This window comes from Myotis lucifugus, unplaced genomic scaffold, assembly GCF_000147115.1.
Source record: "Myotis lucifugus unplaced genomic scaffold, Myoluc2.0 scaffold_210, whole genome shotgun sequence".
Taxonomy (NCBI): Eukaryota; Metazoa; Chordata; class Mammalia; order Chiroptera; family Vespertilionidae; genus Myotis; species Myotis lucifugus.
The window spans coordinates 838479-849489 of record NW_005871258.1 but is presented as its reverse complement, the minus strand read 5'-3'; the positions used below and the strand labels follow the sequence as shown (position 1 = coordinate 849489).

The following is an 11011-nucleotide window of genomic DNA, read 5'->3' as shown; positions in this document are numbered from 1 at the left end:
CCTCGTCTCCCTTACCTCCACACTCCCCTACCTTCCCTCTGAGGTTTGATGGTCTGATCGATGCTTCTCTGTCTCTGGATCTGTTTTTGTTCATCAATTTATGTTGTTCATTATATTCCACAAATGAGTGAGATCATGTGATATTTATCTTTCTCTGACTGGCTTATTTAGCTTAGCATAATGCTCTCCAGTTCCATCCATGCTGTTGCAAATGGTAAGAACTCCTTCTTTTTTACCGCCGCCTAGTATTCCATTGTGTAGATGTACCATGGATTTTTAATCCACTCATCTGCTGATGGGCACTTAGGCTGTTTCCAAATCTTAGCTATGATGAATTGTGCTGCTATGAACATAGGGGTGCATATATCCCTTCTTTTCTAGTTTCTTGTTATATATTCCTAGAAGTGGGATCACTGGGTCAAATGGTGGATCAAATGGCAGTTCCATTTTTAGTTTTTTGAGGAAACTCCATACTGTTCTCCACAGTGGCTGCATTCCCACCAGCAGTGCACGAGGGTTCCTTTTCCTCCACATCCTGACCAGCACTTGTCATTTGCTGATTTATTGATGATAGCCATTCTGACAGGTGTGAGATGGTACCTCATTGTCATTTTGATTTGCATCTCTTGGATGATTAGTGACTTTGAGCATGTTTTCATATGTCTCTTGGCCTTCCTTATGTCTTCTTTCGAAAAGTATCTATTTAGGTCTGTTGCCCATTTTTTGATTGGGTAGTTTATCTTCCTTTTGTTAAGTTGTATGAGTTCTCTGTAAATGTTGGCGATTAAACCCTTATCGGTGATAACATTTGCAAATATGTTCTCCCATGTAGTGGGCTTTCTTGTTGTTTTGTTGATGGTTTCTTTCGCTGTGCAGAAGCTTTTTATTTTGATGTAGTCCCATTTGTTTATTTTCTCCTTAGTGTCCATTGTCCTAGGAGCTGTATTGGTGAAGATATTGCTTCGGCATATGTCTGAGATTTTGCTGCCCATGGATTCCTCTAATATTAAACATAAAACGGGAAACCACCGCACTATTTTAAACACATAATTCCTCTGCTCCCAGTTACTTTTAGAGTTAAACGTTCCTCACTGCACTTTATAACGTATTTTGCTATGTGTACTTAGGAACTAGACAAGAATGACTAAACTGTTTTTCTCTTTGACCTTCAATACTGTCGACTCAAAACAGTTTGGTCCGTTTTTATGTCGTTTGAGAACACTGTGAACATCACCCCAGAGCGGCAGCGGCATCTTTGACCGTGAAGGACCGAGCGGCCACATGTTTGCTCAGACCTGCAGGGATGTGTACCTATTTGCTAACTAGGCAAAGGCCAGATGGTGACCTGGTAAATGCAGAAAACTGCTAAAAGCCTTTCCAAATAATAGACTCTCTTTGAGAGCCACCAACTAGCAACATAATTGTTTTGTGATTATAAAGGTAGGAAACTTTCCTTCGATGGTAAGACGTGGCTGAACAACTAAATCCCCTCTGGGCAGCGATTAGCTCCACCTAAGGTACTGCAGGAGCTCCTACCAGACTGATCCTTAATAATTCTCCACACTAGGGCAATATCGGGCACGCGCCCTAAGGGAGCGTCAGCATAAAAGATAACAATTCCATTTGTTTGTTAAGGAACTCAGCTTACAGAATTACATATAAACTCAGGAATCATTGGAGTGGATTTTGGGGATATATCAGACGGCATCCTGTTTATCCACAGTGTTGCATCCTTCCATTGATTCGGGAGGAAAGCCAGGAGCTCTGCTTAGCTACTAATGCGCCCTCACAGGGCCCGGGTGTGATGGGATTTGTGGGTGAGAAGGCAGGAGCATCGCGTTTGCAAGGCTGTGAATTCTGTCACCCTGGGAGCATGGCGGTCGCGCTCTGCGCGGCCACCGGCACAGGATGGTTTTTCCCACGGGAAGCTGTTAGGTCATCCCGGCTTTGGGGCTCCCGCCAGCACCTCTTGCCCATGAGGCTGGCCCTCCTCTGACTGTCATGGTGCTCACGTCCACACTAACTGAAGCACTTAGGATTATTTTGAAAAAAAAAATGGGGTTCTGACATGGTCTTTTCCTCATCAGGACTTTTTGCTTTTGACCCTGTATATGACAGAGGTTAAAACTTGATTTCAGGTGAGAGGAAAGTTGCTCATGCCTCGATGCTGTGATCACGCTCCAGCGCTTGGCTCTTTTGTTAAATGTCCAAAATAGGCAGCTCTGTTTCCTGGTGTCCAGAAACGGGGTGCCAGTGCCCCACGTCCTGCTGTGTAGTGAAGGGGCTGTTGAGGAGCGAAGAATCGGGTGCATGGACAGCCGTCTTGCTTTCTCCCCTCTCCTGCATGTCTCACACAGGCTTGGTAAGCACTCACGGGCATTCCTTCCGCACAGGAAAGAAAAAATCCAAGTTCAAAACGTTTAAGAAGCTCTTCGGGAAGAAGAAGAGAAAGGAATCGCCTTCCTCCGCAGGAGGCAGCGCCTGGAAGCAGAGTCAGGCGAAGAGTGAGCTCATTGCCATCGAGGCAGGGCCAGTGGGCTACGACTCGGAGGATGAGCTCGAGTAAGTTGCTTTTCACGCCCTTCAGGAGCCGGCATGGGAGGCCCGAATGCTCTGTGTCGTTGTCATGGTAACCGGCTGGGTTTCTGAGCCTGCGTTCTTCCTAGGTAGTTCCACAGCAGGTTCTCCCACAGAAGTTGTGCTTCCTGTCTTTTCATACACGGAGAACGTTGGGGGGAATCCTTAGGTACCTGCTGTGTGCCAGGTGCTGCATATATTAAAATTCTGGAATAACTGTGGGGCAGGAGGTGAGATGTACCATTTTATCAATGAGCAAACCAAGCTTTAGCAAAAGTTTGGAAAACTTGCCCAATATGCTACAGCTGAACGTGGCAAGATTGAGATATGAGCCGATTTAATTTGACCTAAAATTCTTTTGAGGACCTGGATACTATACCAGGAAGTACATCTCTTTAAGCTTGAACTTTGAGTAAGTTTTAAGAGAGCAAAACAGAGACAAGAGAGAAGGGGGGGGGGGAGGGTGGCGCTTTTTGCTGTTCCATCTTAGAAAAATCATCCAAAAATATTGTGAGGCAGAACAGACTCAATAGGTAGGACAATTTGGGGAAGTCTACTTATTTTCATAACTTGCATTTCACCAAAATATAGTTGTAATATATATGCTCAGTTATCCCAGCAGCTATATCTATGAGTAAAAAGGGGGGAAAACACACAGATTTGTTGCCACGCCAACTTCTATGTTTTCTTTTAAACAACATTGGCCCTTACCTTGAAGGTAAAACGCTTCAGAGGCGTAATGACCCTCGGGGTCAGAGAACAGCCCACCCTGGGATGGGGTCGCTGTCAGCACCCACGGACGTGTCCTGCCCTCCCTCCTTCTCACCAGTCTCCTCGCCAGAGTTTAACAGAGTGGGAATTACACTGACCACTTGGTGGCACCAAATGACTGAAGAGGAAAGGCTCGAGGCTTTTCCGGTTGGCTTTTTTGTTTGTTTCTTCCGGGCTGGCAGTGAGCATGCTTGCCACAGGGCGGCTTGTGGAGCGCGGAGAGGATGGACTGAGCGAGGTGTTGCGGGTGGTGTGCTCCAAACTCGGGGGGAAGACATGTAACATTGCTAATATCACACGTCTTCTCTGGGCCAGCTGCAGGGAAACGGCAACACTCACCCCACACACCTTCTTGACTGGAACACAGTCCTGGCGTTGGGAAGACAGGCCTGGGAGTGCCCCCCGACCTCTCCCCCACCCCACCCCCAGCCATGGAACAGCACCATAGCAGGAGGGCGAGCTGGGATAAAAATAACCTGTCCACTTGTCCATCTCCTCTATCACCGGAGCCCAGGGGAAGGTGGGGACTGCGCCCTTTTCACCTTTATATGCCCAGCACCTAGCAGGGTCCTCATTTACTGGTAATAGTTTGCTGGATTGATGCAAGGAAAGGAGGCCCGAGGGTGGACTATGATGAGGCTCTGGAAGTGCAAATAATGTTTTCAGAGAGCAGCGTGGAGGGCAGACAAGATCTTAAAGGCACTTAGCTAATGCAAGAGTCGGCGTGTCTTCTGGACCTGAGCAACTTCTCACCGTCACCTTGGCCAGAGGAGTTCCACCTGCCAAGACACATTGATGCTGGCAAACTCCGTGGGACCCTGTGGGTTTGAGAAGTTGATGCCCATTTATTGTGTGGTTTTGCCTCTTAAGTCTCTTCATCTGTAGCAACCCTCAACCCCCTTGGTTTCAGGTCATTGATCTGCTGGAAGAGCAGGGCCGATTGCTCTGCAGAACATCCCACGTTCTGGCTTTGCTTTCTCTTGGCGTGACCGAACTCATTCCTGTAGTCTCTGAACCTCTTGTGAAGTGTTAGGTAGAGCTAGATACGAATTAGATTGAGGTGGAACTGGATACTTGCTGTCACTTCACAGGCACATGCTTTCTGGTTGTCCCACTTCTAGTGACTAAGACTGAGCCGTGGGTGCAGGGGGTTCTCAGTGCGATTCCTCCACTCATCTTCACCGAATGGTTTTAACACCCACTGAGGGTCATGGCCTAGACCCATGGTCGGCAAACTGTGGCTCGCGAGCCACATGCGGCTCTTTGGCCCCTTGAGTGTGGCTCTTCCTAAGCCTTAGGAGTACCCTAATTAAGTTAATAACAATGTACTACCTATATAGTTTAAGTTTAAAAAATTTGGCTCTCAAAAGAAATTTCAATCATTGTACTGTTGATATTTGGCTCTGTTGACTAATGAGTTTGCTGACCACTGGCCTAGACCCATCATTTCATTGCAAAATGGTGGTTTTTCTAATTGTGCCATTTATTCTGCATGAGCCAGCTGGAATCTATATATATAAAAGGCTGATATGCCAAGTATCGCTATGATGCGCACTGACCACCAGGAGGCAGACGCTCAACACAGGAGCTGCAGAGCTGCAGTAACTTGGCAGCGACGGTTCTGGGTGACGCACCCCGAAACCAGAGAGGAGGGAGCCCGATTCATCGTGTGGGCCCCGTGATTCCACCTTCGGCCATGGGTTATGTTGTTGCTGGGGCACTGTTGGCCCCGAATCTGGTTTACTGCACACTTGTGTTTGCATTCCACACCCTGTACAACAGCAACTTGGCAGAGTGAGTTCCCTCTCACACTCCAGGACCCCTCAGAGGATGTCAGAGAGCCAGTTTTGGCCCAGTCCCCACAGCCCAGGCTGAGGGACCCCACCTGCCAGTGTAACCCCGCTCTTTCCGCAGATGCCAGGAAGGGACCACGGGAGGTTGGCTCCAGAGCATGTCCGGCCTATCTTGCCCAGTCCCGCCCCACCGGCCACCTTCTAATTAATTTCCTTTCAATGTGCACAAATCCGTGCACTGGGTCACTAGTTCTTCTATGAAGAAGACCTTTTTCTTTACTTCATCAGCTCCTTGGTGGCTCTCAAATACAGTTTGTACAGGAAGGGCAAGGTAGTGCTTAGATAATGATCCTTTTATTGATCCACCTTCAGAGTGATGACCTGGTACCCTGTCACCTTCCAGTACTGACCAATGAATTTTGTTTTTTCTTGAATATTATTGTTAACTAGAGGCCTGGTGCATGAAATTCGGGCACTGGAGGGGGGAAAGTCCCTCAGCCTGGCCTGCACCCTCTCATATTCTGGGAGCCCTAAGGGGATGTACAACAGATGGACATCCTTAGTGCTTCCATGGAGGCGGGAGAGGCTCCCACCAGTGCCGCTGCGCTCGCCAGCCGTGAGCCCGGCTCAGGGCTTCTGGCTGAGTGGCGCTCCCCCTGTGGGAGCGCACTAACCACCAGGGGGCAGCTCCTGTGTTGAATGTCTGCCCCCAGGTGGTCAGTGTGTGTCATAGCGACTGGTCGTTCTGCCATTCAGTCAATTTGCATATTAGCCTTTTATTATATAGGATAACTTGTATTTCACCAAAGTATAGTTGCAATATATATGCTCAGTTATTCCAGCAGTTATATATGTGAGTAAAAAGGATAAAAAACCCATTGGTTGCTGTGCCAACTTTTATGTTTTCTTTTAAACAACATTGGCCCTTAACTTGAGGATAAAACTCTTCAGAGGCATATGACCCTTGGGGGTCATTATTATTAAGGCATGGATTTTTACATATTTGATTTGCTTTAGCCCATGACAACCTTTATTTATCTTTATGTCCCATGGGAGTGTCTTCAAATGAACTACTGGGGTTTTTTTTATGTTTTATTTAATTTTTTTAGAAAGAGAGGCAAGGAGAGAGAGAGAGAAACATTGATCGGTTGCCTCCTGTTTGCACCTCAACCAGGGATCAAACCCGCAACATGGGTGTATGCCCTGACCGGACACGGAACTGGCAACCTTTCAGCGCACAGGATAGTGGTCAGCCAACTGAGCCACACCGGCCAGGGCAGCTCCTGGGTGCTTTTACCACAGGCCCATTTGTTTTGAAAGCTTCTTTGCTTTCTTGCACAGCGAGAAATCTCAGGGTAGTTCGCACATTTCCTACCCTCGACCTGTAATCAGCCATTTCTTCACAGGGCTCTAGTTCCTTTTAGTGCGGATGGCTTTAGGAGACCACAGGCTGGTTGCCAGGGGTGATGATTGCTAGGTAGTCGCCTATCCTTGCTTTTAGACCCTTTCCAGCACATATACCTAGGAAAGATGCTTTATTTTTTTAAGAGAAAAAAATAAATTATTAATTTACTGATATTTCCAGTTTAAATGTAGTAAGATAAATATTTTACTTTTTGGATTTTTTATTTGAATTTATTTTTCTCTTATACTGGATATCTTGGTTCATAATGATATTAACAAAATTATTTCTTTCCTTCATCGTACAATATACTTATAATAACTTTATTACTCTCCTTTCAGAACAGTGGTTGTTATATACTGTAAAGATTGTTCTGTACTGTGTTTTTAAATCAGTGTTGTTACTAATAAGACTACGTAGTGCAATTTGATATCTTTGTGGGTTTTGTTCTTAGAATTTGTCCTATGACAGATGTAGAGTCAAAAGTCACCTGGAAGTGGAGTTAAAGTCACTCAAAATCACTTTTCTCTGTGTGGATGTGCCAATAACCTGATATAAAATTTTGCTTGTTTCAGGTTGTTGTCTAGTTTTAGAGATTGTTTTATTTCCTTCTTTGTTTGATTTTGTCTTTTAAGTATGTAAAACATTTACATAGTTTCAAAGGCAAAATTGTACCTATAGGTACCTTGTCACCCTGTCTCCCATCTTGTTCCTTCCCCCAACGAAAATCATTTTTATTAATTTGTTACTTATCCTTTTGTGGGGTTTTTGTTGTTTTGTTTTGTTTTGGGGGGGTTAATCCTCACCTGAGGATATTTTTCCATTGATTTTTAGGGAGAGTGGAAGAGATAGGGAAAGACAGAGAGAAATATCGATGTGAGAGAAACACAGCGATTGGTTGCCTCCTGGGCCCGGGCGAGGGAGGAGCCTGCAATCGAGGTATGTGCCCTTGACCAGAATCAAAGCCGGGACCCTTCAGTCTGCAGGCCCATGCCCTATCCACTGAGCCAAACCAGCGAGGGCTTTGTCCTTTTGCTTTTAAAAATATAAGCAAACATGCACACAGGTTCACATATGTCCATATACATCCAGGCCCCTTTCCCACGCTGAGCTAACACCGTAAGTGCTGTTCTGCTCTGTGTTTTATTTCCCTTAGTGTAGACTGGTGCTGCCCGTGTTCAGTTTACAGAGATCCTCCTCCCCCGCTGCTCAGCGGCAGGTCTGCAGCGTGTCATGGTTACCTCCTGAGGGACACTTGGGTTGCTTCCGGTCTTCCGCTTCCATAAATGCTGCTGTAGTGAATGGCCTTGTGTTTCCGCCAGTGTATCTTTGTGGAGTGGTGCAGCGATCATGGTTACAAAGGGTGTGGCCCAGCTGCCCACGGGAGGAGGGGAGCCAGGTGTGCCTGTGAACTCTGTGGCAAGGGCCGCCGTTGGTGGGAGGGCCGCTTGGTGCTTGCACTTGGCCCTTGGCCCTCCCAGAAATGTGAGGACACACCCTTCGGGGAGCCGTGGGTTCCCCCCTGGCGAATTCACTATTGCAGACTGGAGGACAGGGCCACACCTAAGAGTCCCGATGGCCTCACAGAGGACAGGATGCGGGGCGGGTGGTGTGGGGGGTCGTGGTGTACAAGACGGCCAGTGTCTGCCGGGGCCGGCTTTCCTTCCTTCATCATCGGGTCTCAGTCACCTCCTTCCACCTATTGTTCAGCAGCCACTGCTGCTAGGAAGAGCCGACGCTAACTCCCACATCCTCTTAGAACCTCTGTGAATGTCCTGTGGGTTCAGTTCCAAATTGGAGCCTGGAGGTAGGGAAGGGGCTGGCGGTGATGACAGGAGGGGCGGCCATCTGCACTCCAGGACCTAGGCGCACAGGTAGCCCTGCACGGATCCGGTCAGGTAGTGGCGAGAGTGTGGCTTTGCAGATGTGCAGTGTCATTTCACAGCCAGCGTGGAGGTGAACTTTAGTCCCTGAGCTGGGCAGGCCCTCCACCTGCTGTGCAAACACAGCCTCCAGCCCACCCAGCGGCAGCGCGTGGGCCCGCAGGAGTGACCGCACCCTCCCGACAGCGCTGCCAGCAGCCGAGGCCCCTGTCTCAGACCTCACACCTGGTCAGGCCTGGGCTTTTCCATTAATAAAATAAATTTCACACAAACGTCAGATCTGTTAGGAAAATCTCTATCTCTGCCATGTTCCTAGTCGTTGACTGTGGTGTTTGACAGGGTGGGGATACACTAAAGTCGGGAGCAAATAAAAAACGCACCAGCCGCGGCCGGTTGTGTGCAGGGCCACCGGCCCGCCTGCCCCTGGCTCTTCACCCGAGGACCCCGGGGAGGGGCCGGGCGCAGTCTCACGGCGGCTCTCTCATCCTAGGGAGTCGAGGGGCGCGCTGGGCGGCCGGGCCCTCTCACACGACAGCATTTTCATTCCGGAGTCGGGACAGGACCCCGCGAGGCCCGTGCGGGTGTTTTCCCAAGAAAACGTGTGTGACCGGATTAAGGCTCTGCAGGTAAACCCCTTGGCAGCGTCACCTGGTATGTACGGAACATACAAATCGAGATGTTTTTAAGTCCCCGCTTGGTTTATTTGATATATTTTAAAGTACAATTGCGTGCACATCGCAACTTTCCCAAGACACGCCAGGCAGTTACAGCTGGATCGTGACTCGTTTTCAAGGTGACAGCAGAGCTGGCGGCAGACAGGCCTGTCTGCCCAGCGGGGAGATGGACCTCCCAGAACCTCGGCCAGGCGCTGAAACACCTCCCGAATGAATGAATTGGGGCGGGAGGGTTTGTTGATAAAGTCGCTGATGAAAACAAGAGCCAAATGTTCTTTATTCCAATCCAGTTAAAAATACAGTGCAATGTGAAAATGGGGCCGCCACCCGCTCCGGGGGGCCTGCCTGCCAAGCGGGGAGATGACGCCGGCATGAGTTCTGAGGACGACGGGCTGCCCAGGAGCCCCCCAGAGATGTCCCTGCTGCACGACATCGGTCCCGGCACAACCATCAAGGCAAGTACCGGCCTGCGCCCCGCGTGTCCACCGCACCCGCCACGGAGGGCAGCCGGGGCTGCGGTGGTCCCCGTGCGAGGCCCGTGGTGGGTGGCCGGGCTCGGTGCAGCGGGAGGTCTCCCAGCGCAGGTCACTGGCGCCCACAGCTGGCATTTGTTTTCACTCTTTGAGCAGAAATGCAGTCTCGCTAGGCGATAGGGTCTGGGTCGCGTGCTTCACGATGGGAGAGATCTGACACAGTGGGCTCTACCTCGTCTTTCCTGTCGAGCAGATGACCAGACGGGGAGGAAGCACCTTTGTCCCGCTCTCTGTTGGCCTGACACTGGGCTGGAAGGAGAAGGGAGTGGTGAGCATAAGTGACCTAGTCCGGGCGGTGGCATCTGAATGGAGGACAGTGAGAACCGGTCAGGCGGGGGTGGGGGCGGGGACAGGGCGAGGCGTGGTGCTGGTAACAGGGCAGCGGGGAGTTGGCCGGCCGGAGAGGCGGCATGGCCTCCGAGGGCGGGGGAGCTCGTCCTGATGCCGCCCTCCCCTGAGAACCCACGGGGAGGACGGGCCCTGCCTGCTGTGCAAACTGCAGGGCTCCCGGGCCGCCCTTCCACCCAGGCCACATGCTTGTACATGAATGCCCATGTCCCCTGGCACACAGCTTGCTGAGGGCTGGGCAGAGGGGGGCTATTCGTGTTATGCTGGCACCTGGGTCCATCGGTACAGCCACACTCCCCGGAGCACCCTGGGAGCAGCACTGCCGCCTGGGCCAGGGCTTCCCCAGGGAGGGCTCGGGTTTCATCGTGACTCAGAGGCTCAGAGCCTGTGCCCTCTGAACCCCAGGAGCCCTGCAGAGGCTGGGAAGGCAAGCTGCTCGGTGTGTGTGCAGCTGTGGGCGGCCAGAGGGTCGCTGACGACGGGAAGGCTGTGGTGTGGCCCAGGGAACTAGCCCAGCACCCTCAGAGCTCACTCCAGGGGCGCCTGTCCCCACTTGCTCCACACAGGCCTGGGGACAGTAGGCCACCCCCCACGGCTCTCCCACCTGGCGGAGAAGGAAGGGGGGCAGGGGGATGGCTTGCACTGTTACTCGGACTTCAAGTCACCCCCATGACACCTTAAAACACCGGAGGAGAAGTTGACAGGCTTGTGCTGCTTGTTTTAATTATCATGTGACGGACACAACACTGCACCCACAGGTGTGCAGCCTCAGTGTCTCCCCAGCCTCCGTGTCCCCCAGTCTCCGTGTCCCCCAGTCTCCGTGTCCCCCAGCCTCAGTGTCCCCCCAGCCTCCATGTCCCCCCAGACTCAGTGTCCCCCAGCCTCCGTGTCCCCCAGCCTCCGTGCCCCCCAGCCTCCGTGTCCCCCAGCCTCCATGTCCCCCCAGCCTCGGTGTCCCCCAGCCTCCATGTCCCCCCAGCCTCCGTGCCCCCCAGCCTCAGTGTCCCCCAGCCTCCGTGTCCCCCCAGCC

General features: G+C 50.9%; 1 protein-coding gene across 7 annotated transcripts in view; it reads left to right on the top strand.

Annotated features, from left to right (window-relative positions):
* Positions 1 to 11011, top strand: part of KIAA1211L (KIAA1211 like) — a 111619-nt gene that overhangs the window by 69710 nt on the left and 30898 nt on the right. For 5 of the 7 annotated variants that reach the window (XM_023761505.1, XM_023761504.1, XM_023761503.1 and 2 more), the window contains exons 3-5: positions 2394 to 2562; positions 8917 to 9052; positions 9391 to 9555. In XM_023761505.1, the coding sequence (XP_023617273.1) occupies positions 2394 to 2562; positions 8917 to 9052; positions 9391 to 9555 (470 nt within the window). Of the gene's footprint in view, positions 1 to 2393; positions 2563 to 8916; positions 9053 to 9390; positions 9556 to 11011 lie in introns of those variants that run through there. The other 2 variants (XM_023761506.1, XM_014463474.1) reach the window with 2 other exon arrangements.